At 34.2% G+C, this 15,288-nt stretch overlaps 1 protein-coding gene across 6 annotated transcripts in view; it reads right to left on the bottom strand.

Moving 5' to 3' along the window:
* Ccdc172 (coiled-coil domain containing 172) overlaps positions 1–15,288 on the bottom strand; it is a 94,458-nt gene that overhangs the window by 64,253 nt on the left and 14,917 nt on the right. For 3 of the 6 annotated variants that reach the window (XR_001234579.1, XR_001234580.1, XM_013515752.1), the window contains exons 1-3: positions 13,692–13,745; positions 13,240–13,384; positions 13,004–13,089 (exon numbers count right to left, since the gene is read on the bottom strand). Coding sequence is in view for 4 of the 6 variants with exons in the window: in XM_013515752.1 (XP_013371206.1) it covers positions 13,004–13,089; positions 13,240–13,318 (165 nt within the window). In the remaining 2 variants the exon portion in view is untranslated. Of the gene's footprint in view, positions 1–13,003; positions 13,090–13,239; positions 13,385–13,691; positions 13,841–15,288 lie in introns of those variants that run through there. The other 3 variants (XM_013515753.1, XM_013515754.1, XM_013515755.1) reach the window with 3 other exon arrangements.

The following is a 15,288-nucleotide window of genomic DNA, read 5'->3' as shown; positions in this document are numbered from 1 at the left end:
TAATAATCTCAATATATGCAGAAAAGGCTTTTGATAAAGTCCAACACTCATTCATGATGAAAACCCTACAGAAAATAGGAATAGATGGTCTTTACCTCACTCTGATAAAAGCCATCTGTGACAAACCAACAGCCAACACCAAACTAAATGGACAAAAACTAAAAGCCTCCACTTTAAAATCAGGAACAAGAGAAGGATGTCCATTCTCACCACTCCTATTCAACACAGTTCTGGAAACATTAGCCAAAGCAATTAGGCAAGAGAAAGGTATGAAAGGAATAAGGATAGGAAAGGAAGAAGTGAAATTACCATTCTTCACAGATGACATGATACTCTACATGGAAGACCCCAAAAACTCTACCAGAAGACCCCTAGAATTAATCAACAAATTCAGTAGCATAGCTGGATACAAAGTCAACATTCAAAAATCAATATCATACCTGTACATAAACAACAAACATACCAAGAGAGAAATTAAGGAAACTATACCTTTCATAATAGCATCCAAAAAATTAAAATATTTAGGAATCAATCTAACAAAAGAATAAAAGATCTATATAGTGAAAACTGCACTACTGTGAAAAAAGAGATTAAAGATGATTTCAGAAAATGGAAAGATATTCCTTGCTCATGGATAGGAAGAACCAACATTGTGAAAATGGCCACACTCCCAAAACTGTTGTACACATTCAATGCATTTGCAATTTAAATACCATTAGAATACCTCACAGATCTAGAGAAAATATTCCTAGAATTCATCTGGAACCAGAAGAGACCCAGAATAGCAAAAGCAATCCTGGGCAACAAAGAAAAGGCAGATGGAATCACAATCTGTGACTTGAAATTATATTACAAGGGGCTGGGGATTTAGCTCAGCGGCAAAGCGCCTGCCTGGCAAGCGCAAGGTCGTGAGTTCGGTTCCCGGTACCAGAGAAAAACCAAAAAAAAAAAAAAAAAAAAAGAAATTATATTACAAAGCTACTGTGATAAAATCAACGTGGTACTGGCAGAAAAACAGACCTGAAGATCAGTGGAACAGACTGGAAGATGCAGCCACCACCACAAACACACTCAGCCACCTTATCTTTGACAAAGGGGCCAAACAAGTTCACTGGAAGAAAGACAGCCTCTTTCATAAATGATGATGGAAAAACTGGCTCACCACATGCCAAAGAGTGAAACTAGATCCATGTCTATCACCATGCACCAAACTCAAGTCCAAATGGATTACAGATCTAAATATTAAAAGAGAACCACTAAACTTACTAGAAGAGAAAGCAGTTAAAAATCTTGAAGACATAAGGGTAGGCAGAGAGTTCATGAATAAAAACCAAACTGCATGGGAAATATTTCAAAGAATCAACAGCTGGGATCTCATCTTACTGAAAAGTTTTTGCACATCTAAAGAAATCCCCAGCAGAGTAAAAAGAAAACACACAAATTGGGAAAAAATTCTAGGTGATTGTCCTTCAGACAAACGATTTCTATCTAGAACATATAAAGAATTTTTAAAAAATCAGCCCCCCAAAATTCAAAGACCCCATACAAAAATGAGCATCTGAGATGAACACATGCTTCTCAGATAAAGAAATACAAATGGTAAGTAAATACATAAGAAAATGTTCAACATCATTAGTCATTCGAGAAATGCACATTAAAACAACATTGAGATTTCATCTCATTCCAGTAAGAATGGCTGTCATTAAGAAATCAACCAATAACAAATGCGGGCAAGGCTGTGGAGAAAAAGAAACACTTCTCCACTGCTGGTGGGAGTGTAGACCGGTGAAACCACTGTGGAAATCAGTTTGGAGATTCCTCAGTAAACTAGTACTAGAGGTCCCATTCAATCCAGCTATTCCACTTCTGGGTATTTTCCCAGAAGAACTGAAAACATCATACCATAGCGATATACGTGCACCCATGTTTAGAGCAACACAATTTGTAATAGCTAAATCGTGGAAACAAACTAAATGCCCATTCACTGAGGAATGGATAAAAAAGTTGTGGTATTTTTACATAATGGACTCTTGCTCAGCTATAAAGATATACAAATTCGAGGCTTTTATAGGTAAATGGATAGAACTAGAGATCATACTCTAAGTGAAATAAATCAGACCCACACGTGTAAACACAGTATTGTCTCACTAGTGTAAGAACCTGAAAGAGTGAATAAAATCTAGGAGGTACAAGCGACATTGTGAAAGGAAAGGAAACTGCTCAAAAGAAAAGAACAATTGGGATGAGGGAAAAGAGAAAAGAAAGAAGGGGAAAATATGTATACACAGGATAGGTAACATAGTTGTACTACTGACTTTTATTGCTCTATTGAAAGGAACAGTTAATGTTTAACTGTCTGATCAATCTTACATGTCCATATTTGTTTATCTGAGTATCCAATTTGAAGATATCAATATGTAATACAACAAACATTGTTAAATTCCTATCACCTTGTCTGAAATTCTATACTGTTTGTATTGTTTGTGTGTTATTTTCTAAATGTATGTGTTTGTTAATATGCTTTCATTCTTTTGTCTTTAAAATAAAAAAAAACAAAATTATTGAAGAAAATTTACCAAACCTGTGGAATGAGACAGATACCCAGGTAAAAGAGGTGTTTAGAATGCCAAGTAAACACAACTAGAAAGGAACATCCCATGACACATCATAGTCCAAAATGCTAGCAATTGAGAAGAAAGAATATTAAAAGCTATTAGAGAGAAATGCCAAGTCATTTATAAGAGCAAACCCACCAGACTACCAGATTTCCCAACAGAAACCTTAAAGGCCAGGAGGTCTTGAAGGCTGTATTTAAGCTCTGGAAGAAAATAACTGGCAATCCAGAAAACTATATTCTGCAAGGCTATTCTACAAAACTGAAGCAGAAATTAAGTTCTTCCACAGTAAGTATAAAGAAATTCATGACCATTAAGACAGTATTGCAAAAAATATTTAAAGGAATGCTAAATACAGGCCTAAATACAGACCAAGAAGACAACCACCATGAGACCAAGGGAAAGAATAAGCCTCATTGTAAGAGCAGAGACATGAGAAACAGAAATAAATAAAATACTAGAAAAATAACAAAATGATACAAATTAGTATATATCTTTCAATAAGAACATTCAATGTAAATGGTCTTTCCAAGTAAAAGGCACAGACTGGTAAACCAGATATAAGAAACACACCTCATCTGCAAGGACATGCACGGACTACAAGTAAAAATATAGAAATGATACCAGCAAATGAAACATGAAAGCAAGCAGGAGCAATTACACATTTCTGATCTAGTAGATTAAAACTGGTCAAAAGAGACAAAAAGTCTATTACATATTGGTAAAAAGTACAATTCAACAAGAGGAGATAATAGTTATATTTGTACTAAACATCACCACATGCAATTTCATAAAACATACTGATATAAAGGTCAGACAGATCCCAATACAATCACAGTAGAGAACATGAGTACTTCACTTTCACAAATAGGTCCACTATACAAAAATATCAACATAAAAACATCAGAATGAAATGATAATATAGAACAAATAGATTTAATAAACATCTACAGAATGTTCCATCCAACAACAGCAGAAGATACATTGTTCTCAGCAACCCATGGAACTTTCTACAGAATTGAGCACATTTCAGGCCATTAAGTCTCAAAAATTATTTTAAAAACTGAAACAATTTCACATATCTTCTCATATCAAAACAGAATGTAATGAAATCAAGAGCAAAAGAAGCAACAGAAACTATACAAACATATGGAGAGTGAATAATACACTCTAGAGCAATCAACAGGTCATTAAAGAAAATGCGAGACATTTTAAAATTCCTATAATTAAGTGATAATAGAAATGTAACATGTCAAATTTGTCAGACACATGAAAATAGTTCTAAGAGAAAAGTTTACAGTTGTGAGTATATACATTAGAAAAACACAAGTGATCCCAAATAACCTGATTACACATCTCAAAGTCACAGAAAAACAATTCAAAAATCTCACAACAGGAAGAAACAAAGAAATTACAGAATAAAGATCAGAGTAAAAATTAATGAACTTTAAACTAGAAAAATGCAAAAGATCACTAGATCCAAGAGTTGGTTCTTTGTGAAGATAAACAAGATTAGTAAGCCCTTAACCAAGCTTAATGAAAAAGTTAGAGAAGGTCCAAATTAATAAAGTTAGGTATGAAAAGGTGAAATTAAACAGACACCACTGAAATCCAGAGGATTATTAGAAATCATTTGGAAAATATTCTAACAAATCAGAGAATCAAGAAGAAATGGATAAATTCTCAGACACAATGTGACCTATCAAAATTGAAGAAAAAAGATATAAAACACAAAACAATAACAAACAATGAGATCAATAACAAACGAGACTGATGCAATAAAACAAAAAATTTCTACCAACTACAAAAAGGACATAAAAACATTTACTGTTTTTATCATTTACTGTTTTAATTTTAAACATTTACTGTTTTAATTTTATCAGACCTCAGAGAAAAACTGACAGTAAATGTTCCTCAAACTTCTCATGTAATAGAAAAGGAAGGGATGCCTCTAAATAAAATCTATGAGTCCCAAAACAAAATCAGAAAAAGACTCAATAGAAAGAGGAAAACCACAGATCAATATCACTGATGAACAGATACAAACAAAATCCTCAGTAAAGATGCAAAAATTGTCCAAGGATATAAATTAATAAATTTAACATGCCATATAAATAGAATCAAGGATAAAAAAAATCACATGATCATTTCAATAGATGCAGAAAACATGTTCAACAAAATCCAACATCCCTTCATAATAAAAATCCTATGTACATACATATGTTGGAGAAGCAGCCTTTTAAACAGATGGTGCTGAGGAAACTGAATATCCACATGCAGAAGATTGAAACTAAATCCCTATCTCTCAGCCTGCATTAATATCAAATCAAAATGGATTAAAGACCTAGATATAAAACCATAAACTTTGAAATTGCTGTAAGATTATATAGAAGAAACACCTGAACCCACTACACAGGCAAAGACCTCCTGACTAGGACTCTAATAGCACAGGGAGTAATATCAAGAATCAACAAATAGGACTACATCAAATTAAAAAGCTCTGAACAGCAAAGGAAACAACAGTAAAGAGACAACTTATAAAATGGGAGAGAAACCTTTGCTAGTTACTCTTATCATACAGGATTAATCTCTAGAGAATATAAAGAACACAAAAACAATTAAGCCCCTCTTTAAAAAAACAATAAAAATTGGGTAAGTGAATTAAATAGACACTTCTGGAAAGAAACACAAATGGCCAATAAGTACATGAAAAAAATGGTCAACATTTTTAGCCATTAAGAAAATGCAAATCAAAACTACTTTGAAATTCCACCTCATCCCTGTCAGAATAGCTGTCATGAAGAATACATAAATACAATGAATGCTGTCATGCACAGAAGTAAAAGGAAACTTCCTACATTGGTGGGAATGTAAGCTTGTATAACCACAATGGAAATTCCTCAAAAACTACAAAACAGCAATGCCATTAGATCCAGTTATACCTCTCCTGGATGTATTCCCGAAAGAAAGACAGCATGCTGCAGCAATATATTGTAGCTAAGCTGTAGAAGCAGCTCAGACTCCTGTTAATAGATGAATGGATGAAGAAAACTTAGTGTATATACACAATGGAATATTATCCAGCCATTAAAAAGAATGACATCATGTTATTTGCAGGAAAATGGGTGTAACTGGAGACAACTGCGTTAAGGAAAATAAGCCAGCTTCGGAAAGTTAAATATTGCCTGGCTTCTTTTATATGAAAAACCAAATCAATAAATTGCTTAAATAAAGGAATAATGATAGGAAACTAGAAGGTAGACTTTTGGAGAAGGGGAAGGGGGCTAAGAAAAGAGGGGCAAAAGAGACAGGATTAAAGGGACTGAAAATCACTAGGATATATTAAGCCCATAATGTACCAATTTCCCAAAACAATCTTCACCGTTATGTGTTATTAACATGCTCTAATATTTTTTAAATCAACAGGGATAAATGGATATTGCCAACCTCTTAGAAAAATTAATTTCAAGTGTTCCTAAGAATTGTTACTGTTTATATGTATTCATTATTCTCAATAGCCTTATTAGTCATTCCTGTTGTTTTAAAATTTCACTTCCTATTTTCAAAATGGAATGCTTAATTATTAAGACACACAAGACAGTGTAAACTAGTCATAATTCACCCACATTTATTACCTGCTGGCTACCAAGAAATAGTGGAGCACTAGGCAGTTATCGCCCGAGTTGAAGACTACAAGGGAGTAAAGAAAGAAATCTGCCTCATGAGATAAGTGTTAGGAAAGAGGAAATAAAGGGGACTTTGCTAAGGCATTGCCCAAAACAAATTTTGAAGACAATAATTATATAAGGCAACAAAAATTAGATAACAACTTACAGTTTAATTTAGTTACAAGAATTGAGGCAGTCAAAACAAATATGAAAACTGATATATTATATAGTTTGCCTTGTACAATAAGGCTTACAATCCAAAAAAAGAAAGAGAATCGCTGGAGTCTTCTAGAATTACATGGAGTAGCTATAAAAAAGATGGCCCTGGATGGCCTGCCTTCAAACTTCCTAGTATATGAAAAAAATTAACCTTTATTTGGTAAGTGACCATGGCCAGATTTTTGTTATAAGCAACCTGATGTAACTATAATTCATAAACTATCAAATCAATTGTATGTTTTCAATTATGCAAGTCATTAATTTCCCCATATTGTTTAAACCATTTTGAACTGAACTTCCATGACTGGCAATAAAGAGAACCTTAAGCTGATAGAGCATCCTTTCTAAGGAACGAGTTATTCCTTTGACTAAGTACCTCAAGGGCAAGGACTGAGGCCTCTTAGCCGATAGGGATCTTTAGTAATGAACAGCCAGAAGATTACACGAAAATCTTTCCAAAAGAATAGCACTGCTTGGTTATATAAGACTACACAACTGAGAAAGTAGAGGAATAAATAAATGGCATATTTTTAATATTCTTTAAAAATAACTGACACATATAGTACTTATACAATTTTTTGACATAATAAAGCTGAGAGACCACTTTTAGTGAGTCATGTATTTAATTTTCTGTCACTAACTCTTCAAACTTCTTTGCATCTATCCTCTACCTTTCCTTCTTCCTTTTTGATACTATAGTATAGTGGTTAAAGCTGAGAGCTCTCTAGTCAAACAATATAGTTTCAAATCTTAGGTCTGTTACTTAACATTTAACATGACCCCATGCTAGTTACTTAATTCTTCTGAGATAGTTTTATTAAATATAAATAGGGATAACAATAATACCTTATAGGATTCTTTGTAAGAATTTTGATAATATTTATAAAATGCTCAGTGAAAAGACTGACATACAGAATTGTTTATTAAATGTTACCTATTGTTTTAGTTTTTACCATACCAAAGATACTCTTCCTCTTATTTTTTTTTTTTTAATTTTAAGGATAAAAGGAGGGAAACATTAACAGACATACAACATTTTACAACATATCACAAGCACAATACAGACAATACAGAGTTCCAAACAAAGTGGTAGGGAATTAACAATGGTGGTTGTATTACATATTGATATCTTCAAAGTGGCTTCTCATGAAAACAGATATAGACATGCAATACTGGTCAACCAAAGACTCATTGACAGTTTCTTTCAGCATAGAAACAGCAGATAGAAGAACAACCATGTTATCTATCCTGTATATACATACATACAAAATTTCTCCTTCTTTCCCTTCTCTTTTCCCACATCCCAGAAGCCCTTTACTCTTCGGTGGTTTCCTATCATTTCACAGTGTCTATCATACCTCCGAGTTTAACTTAACTCTTTCAAGTTTTACACTAGTGACACAATGCGGTGCTTGCACATGTATGTTTGATTTATTTCACTTATGAGTATGGTCTCTAGTTGTGACCATTTAAATATAAAGGCCTCAATACCTGCCAAAAACTGAAAATAGACCCAAGCCTATCACCATGCACCAAACTCAAGTCAAAATGGTTCACAGATCTCAATATTAAACCAGAAACACTAAATCTATTGGAAGAGAAAGTAGGTAAAAACCTCGAAGACATAGGGGTAGGCAGAGAGTTCATGAATAAAAACCAAATTGCACGTGAAACACTTGAAAGAATCAACAACTGGGATCTCATCCTACTGAAAAGTTTCTGCACATCTAAAGAAATCACCAGCAGAGTCAAAAGAAAACCTACAAACTTGGAAAAAATTTTAGCTGATTGTCCCTCAGACAAAGGGCTTCTATCTAGAACATATAAAGAATTAAAAAATTTCAGCCCCTCCAAATTCAAAGACCCAATCCAAAAATGGGCAGCTGAGATGAACACACATTTCTCAGACAAGGAGATACAAACGGCAAATAAATATATGAGAAAATGTTCAACATCATTAGTCATTCGAGAAATGCAAATTAAAACAACACTAAGATTCCACCTTACCCCAGTAAGAATGGCTAGCATTAAGAAATCAACCAATAACAAATGCTGGCGAGGCTGTGGAGAAATAGGAACCCTTCTCCACTGCTGGTGGGAATGCAGACTGGTGAAACCACTGTGGAAATCAGTTTGGAGATTCCTCCGAAAACTAGGTTTAGAGGTCCCATTCAACCCAGCTATCCCCCTGCTGGGTATTTTCCCAGAAGATCTAAAAACATCATATCACAGTGATATATGTGCACCTATGTTCATAGCAGCACAATTTGTAATTGCTAAAATGTGGAAGCAACCCAAATGTCCATCCACCGAGGATTGGATAAGAAAATTATGGTACTTTTATATAATGGAATATTACTCAGCTGTAAAGAAAGATAAACTCGAGGCCTTTATACTCTTCCTCTTATGTAAGCCTAATTTGGTTATGCTCCAGATTGCATCTTTCTTCTGTTTCCTTGGGGAGTTTCAACATTTTAAGACAACTGAATTAAAGGAATTATCTGTAAAGAAATCACAGAGACTTTCAAACCAAAAAATTGTAACCATTCTTAAAATTTTCTTGGTCACAACTGATGAAAATACAGCAATGTATTATATTTTGGAAAATAGAATTTCCATTTTATTTTCTAAAATGAAGATTAAATAACTTTTAAGTAGAGGAGAGCTATAATGTCTTCATGCAACTTTTAATCAATAAGAAAGAAAATAACTAGGCAGATGTAAATTCTTCTTTGCTAAAATGTAAAAAAACCTCTATTATAAAACTCCATTTCCATATTTAAAGCATGACATTTTGTGGTTTTGTTCTTTCCCTAATTAGGTAATATACTATTAAAGAATATGACTTTGCTTGCCACTATGGGAAGGTTCCTAACTTTTATCAATTTTTTAAAAATTGGATATTTTGAAATAAAGAAATGGAGCTACCTTAAATTACTTTCTCATGTCAGTATCATTTCCTTTTAAAATTTATAAAATATTATTATTGCCATGATATTTATGCAGTAAGTTAAAATTGGAAGAAGTAAAATGAACAAAACATTCACAAAATAGCTTTAGATTTTCCTCTACTACTCCCTCTTAAAGAATATGGTATTATACTTGGTTTTATGTCAGATATTTATAAATATTAAATGCCCAAGTTATAATTATTTTTAAATAGAAGAAAACTTTAGGTGCTTAGAAGAAAGTATAATTGTTCTAAATGCTTAAATTTGGTTTGCTCTCTTATCAATATTATAAAACCTTTCCTTGACTAGTAGAATCTTTAGGTATACTGGTAAGTATTAATGTAAAACCAGGGCATGCTCTCATCTTTCTGTTTTTTGTATTACCAAACCTAACCAGGCATACTATAGCTGTCCAATTCACGAAGTACTCATACTATATAATCTGAGACTTCTGCAACCATATATTTCAAAGGATCCATTGAGCCCTGAAAGGCAGGTGCTATCATTCAAGTTCTAATTACATGCTACCTGAGTTTTACAGAACAGAAAAAAAAATGAATACTTCCCAAATACATTTTGACCACAAGCAGCCTCTGAAATAAATGCTCCAAATATTTTCCAAATATACAACTGTACAATAGCTCAAGCATTCTTCTATTCAAAGTATGTTCTAGTTTCTCCTTTTACTACTTCCACTTGATAAATGGGTCAATAAATGCCAAGTCAAATATTCAAGTAAATATATTTTCATTGTTATAGGCAGACATATAATTAACTCAAAGAATAAAAGAAACAAGAAATCAATTTATAATTACTTCTTTCGTTTTCCCCATTAGTCATTCACATTATAATTGTAGTTCCACTTTTAAAATCTTTATAAACACACACATATCATCTTGACTATAATTATAAATCAAATTATTTCAATTACAAATTAGTGTTGCATGAACTGTGACCCTCATATGTTAATTTTATTAGTAAGATACAATTGTATTATAACCCATGTATATGAGCTGATTAAAAAGCAAAGCACATTTATGAGGCTATATTAATTAGTAATTTCAGCAAACGTTTCTAAACAATGTTAAAGATTTGTTCTGTCTCCTCTCTAATACAAACAATTGAATCATTTTTTATGTATGTGTATATATCAACAAATTATATTTCCATTTCAGGCAAAATAGCCTAGTAACAAAGAAAATATTACAAAAAGAAAACATTATTTCACAAAGAGAATGTTACAAAGACCAAGCTTTTTACTAAAAAAATTATTATCTGTCAGGTCACTATCTTCACAAATCCTGGAAAAATGCAATTTGCACAAACACATTACATAAGTGACCTTTTAAAAATACTGCCCCAGATGCAAAGCTTCAGATGTATCATTATATGTCATGGAGAAAATAGTTCAAGATAAGCTCAAGAAATCTGTTTGAATAAAATATGCTGGCATCACTCAGTGTTTTCATTATGGAAGTCTAATTTTTTAAAATTATATATGATGAACAAGTCATTTTATCTCTTAGTTTTCCTCACCTACAAAGAGAGGATAAGAATGGTGCTTCATCACAGATTTCCTGTCAGGATTAAAGGAGTTAATACAAGTGAAGTATTTAGAATGATGCTCACCACATAAATACCAATATACCTGTTAGCTATGCATGACGTAGTCATATACATTTTGCCTATTCTGTTAGCTTCTAATTAGCAGGCCTGAAAGTATCTTAATTTTTTTTTCAAGGAAAAAAAAGCTACATCATGACACTCTTTATGTTTTGCCCATCACATCAGCTTTTGGCACTGTTGGTAGCAGATAATTTATCTGCTATTCATAAGCAAAATGTATAGTCTCTACCAAATAATAGTTCCAAATTCTATTTTAAATATGCTGGTCCCTTCTAGTAGGTCAGGGTAAATGTGGAAAGGCTGGTCACTAGGTACCCAGTTATAGTTAGATGACAGAAGTAAATTTTGGTGTTCTATTGCACAGCAGGGTGACTATGGATTACAAAATTTACTGTATATTAGCTACCAGATTTTGAATGTTTTTGCCACAAAGAAATGACAAATAGGGCTGGGAATACAGCTCAACGGTACAAGCATCATGTTGGCAAGCACAAGGTCCTGAGTTTGACTCCTGGTACCAAAAAAAGATAACTATTGAGTAGATATGCATACTTTGATTTCAACACTACAAAATGTACTGATACATGATATCATCGATATTTACAATTTTATGTGTCAATTAAACTAAAAAGATTGTACTTTCCCATTGTCTTCACATTATTAGTAATCAGTTCACTGTATACACTAATGTATATATACACTAGGGAAAATATACAGTGAGAATAAAAATTGGGTAAGACATTTTCCTAAATACACTGCTCAGAAAATAATGGGGTATACAAACATAAGTATTGTTTGTTTAATAAAATAATTTTACCAAGGTGCCCAGGGAGAGCTTTTTGGGTGATGTCTGAATAAGACATGGAACAAAGAGCCGAAGCTCAAAAGATGAAGAGATCCTAGGATTATTTTATTCACAGAGCCAAAATTCTTCTTAATGCAATAAGCTATAACAAACACATCTAAAGTAAACAGACTTGCTCAGAGTTCTCATTGCGTACCGCTTGCGTAGTTCTTCCTTAAGTGTTGAATAAATACTTTTGAATAACTGCTCACACCATAGTGAGGCCTTCACTGTGACATTCTTAAATGCTTTTAGTTTCCTATGTATCCTTATTCCCCCAGTCAGAACTCAGTGAGATCTTCCTACAACTACTTTTATCACACCACAACCTGATCAAACACTGCCAATAGTCTCCTCTAATTCCCAGATGATCCAATGATCCAATGATGATCCACTTCCCACATAAGCCAATTCCCTTGGCTTTTGACTAGATTCCCCTTGCAATATGCCTGGGACAGAGCTGCCTCCTCTCTCTGCCACACTGTTTTTTCCTGAATTTCTCTTTGTTCCTTGTAATTCTACCCACCCTTTAAAATCCTTCTTCAAGAAGCCACCACACTTCCTTTTTCTATTTTTAAAATAACAGAACTCCATAAATATCGCAGAAAAGAGAAACGCTAGTGGTATCCTTTCGGATGAAAGTCCCGTCCAAAATTCAGTAGAGAATTGAAAACCAAAAGGCAGACAGACTCATTTGAAAGCTACAGTCAATCCATTACATTGACATAGCACACTTAAATTATTTATTATTCAAAATGTATATACTGCACCAACTACTTATTAAACAATTACTCTTCCACTGACATTGTGCTCTTTTAAAAACTTAATCATTCCACGAAACGGGCAATGAGTTCTCCATTACTTAACCTGTTTTTTTAAGAAAAGGTCACGATAGAACTGAAGCTATCACTAGATTTAGAACTCTAATTATTACGAGATCTCACGAAACTACACCAGCCAGCATAGAAATCCTGTGCTTCATAGCTGAAGAACAAGTGGTTAAGCGGTAAAATATCGCAAAAATGCTACAATCGGAAAGACTTTTTAAAGTGATATTTCGCATGCTCCGTGCTTCAGTACCTTAGATTCCAATTTGATTTTCTCTTCGTTCAGCTTCTCCGTTGCTTTCTTAATTTTTTCGCGACATCTGGTTATTTCTGACCTTACTGTAATACAAATTAGATCTTTATAAACACATCAATCTTTGTAAACTCCTCTTATGGCTCTGACCATTGCCTTCAGGCCTTTTTTCCTCTGCTCCAAGCACCCAGCTGGAGAACACAAGAGCCCCAAGCAAAGGACCAGAAACACCAGACCTTCGCGCATCACCCGCCGACTCTCCTCAGCCTGGTGCTCTGCGAAGATGATGTGCTGAAACAAGGACTCTAAACTCATCTCGGCCCGGGCTCCTGTGGATCCTTTCTTTCTCCGTTAAATATTTTATAACCGAGTCTGAGGATCCTGGAAAGCACAATAAAGACGGATTCTGCTGCGAGTATTCTGAGCTAGCTGCTCCTCACCTCCCGGCCTGGGGGAGCGCGGGGCACTCTGGGAACGGAGTCGGCCCCTGAGGGTCTGCAGAGGGCAACACGGGCCTTGGTCGGCCGCCACACAATTTACACACGCGTACGACAGTTTCGAGCTCTGCCTTTCTCCCTACTGGAACTCCGCTCTTCGCCGGGTCTGGGCCGCAACCCTTCTTATGCTCAGCCCTTTCCTCCCACCCCTCCCTTCTGATCTATACTTCTGAGTAAGACCCTCAAAGTACAGTGTCTCTCAGCAACGTGGCACCTTCTGGCACTACCTCAGGCCATAAACTTGCCTTCAGGCTCCCGGCAGGCCTCAGGTCCCGTCTGGCATCGCGAGAATTTAGACTATGGTGGCTCCGTGGGCCCAGTCTGCGGCCAGGATGGTTTGCTAGGGGTAAAACACGGGTCTTCAATCCCTACTGGAGTTGGGGTTTTAGGGTGCTCTGTCTTCAGGTATTATAAAGTACAAAGTGTCCTGCATTCTAAAAATAAACTTTTCCAAAGTCTTATCCTTTGGTAATGGCAAAAGACTGCTATAAATGTACAATGTCTGACATTCGCCTTAATCATTCCTTTGTAATCAAGGCCTATCTTTTTTGTCTGCTTTAAAATTAATCATTGCCTTTTGTAATCAAGCTGCAGTAATATTAACACTTCAATATCTGCACAATATGTGTCAGAAACCAAAGTGGTTTCTAATTAAAGATTAAATATGAAAGGCACCTTTGGGACTTTTGCACCGGACTTTTAAAAATAAAAAATAAAATACTTTTAGTTTTAGTTGGTCAAAATATTGACATTGTGGTAAACATCTGACTTTAGTTCTGTAAAATTCACATTGATTAAACTTTAAAAAGTAATTTCTAGTTTGAAGATATTTAGAATTAAGTACAATAAGGTACATAAATGTGAAATTTTTGTCACTTAGCAATAGATTTAACTAATATTAATGTTGTAGTATGGTTCATTACTAATTTTAACCTAATCTAGATTTTTATCTTAATCCTCATCAAGTCATTTCAGCATAAAATTTAATTTTTAACTATTATAAAAGAATATATACTGAAAAATGTAATGAAGAGCAAAATAAATGCCCATAGGAATATCCAGAAGCAAATAGCAATGAATTTTTGACTGTTGCCTTCCAGATAACCCTAGTTATTCAGCACCTTTTGTTTATAAAACTTGAAATTGTAGCAAATAATAATAATAATAATGTATTATTATAATATTCATGTTTAATAACAATAAAAGTGGTTATTATTACATAATATAATGGATTATGTATTTTTCCAAGTACTATTCTGAGCAGTACATATCCTTTTTAGATGAACTTTGTTATTTACCTTCAGAACAAAGCAATATACAAATGGAATTTAGTGAAACATTCAATTCAATTTTTCACTGAATTCCATTTGTATATTGATTTGTTCTGTGCCTCAGTTTTCTTAACTCTACTATGACTGAGACTTTCACATATACATCAGTTAACAATACTATGAGATCCGTGCTTTTATTAATATAGGACTGAGTCAGAGAGAGCTAAGGAACTTGTCTGGGTGTACAATAATTAGTGTGGTAGTTATCTGATTGTGGGTGTGGCTAAAAGGATTTACTGAAGAAAGAAGACCCACCCTGGACGTGAGTGATAGCAACCAATAGGCTTCCTGCCTAAATAGAATAAAAGAGAAGGGAAGAAGGAAGGCTCCCTTCTGTTTCCTCAGAGGAGCTTCAGTCTTCACCTTCCTTTTGGATGTCATCTCTAGACTTCCAGCACAGATCCTTTAGCCTTCCATCTCAGACCCTTCAGTCTCCTGATATGGACTTGTATGAGAC

The sequence above is a fragment of the Chinchilla lanigera genome, unplaced genomic scaffold (assembly GCF_000276665.1).
Source record: "Chinchilla lanigera isolate Chin_1 unplaced genomic scaffold, ChiLan1.0 scaffold00030, whole genome shotgun sequence".
Classification (NCBI taxonomy): Eukaryota; Metazoa; Chordata; class Mammalia; order Rodentia; family Chinchillidae; genus Chinchilla; species Chinchilla lanigera.
Note: the sequence above shows the minus strand (reverse complement) of the source record. Positions and strands in the feature narration are given on the sequence as shown.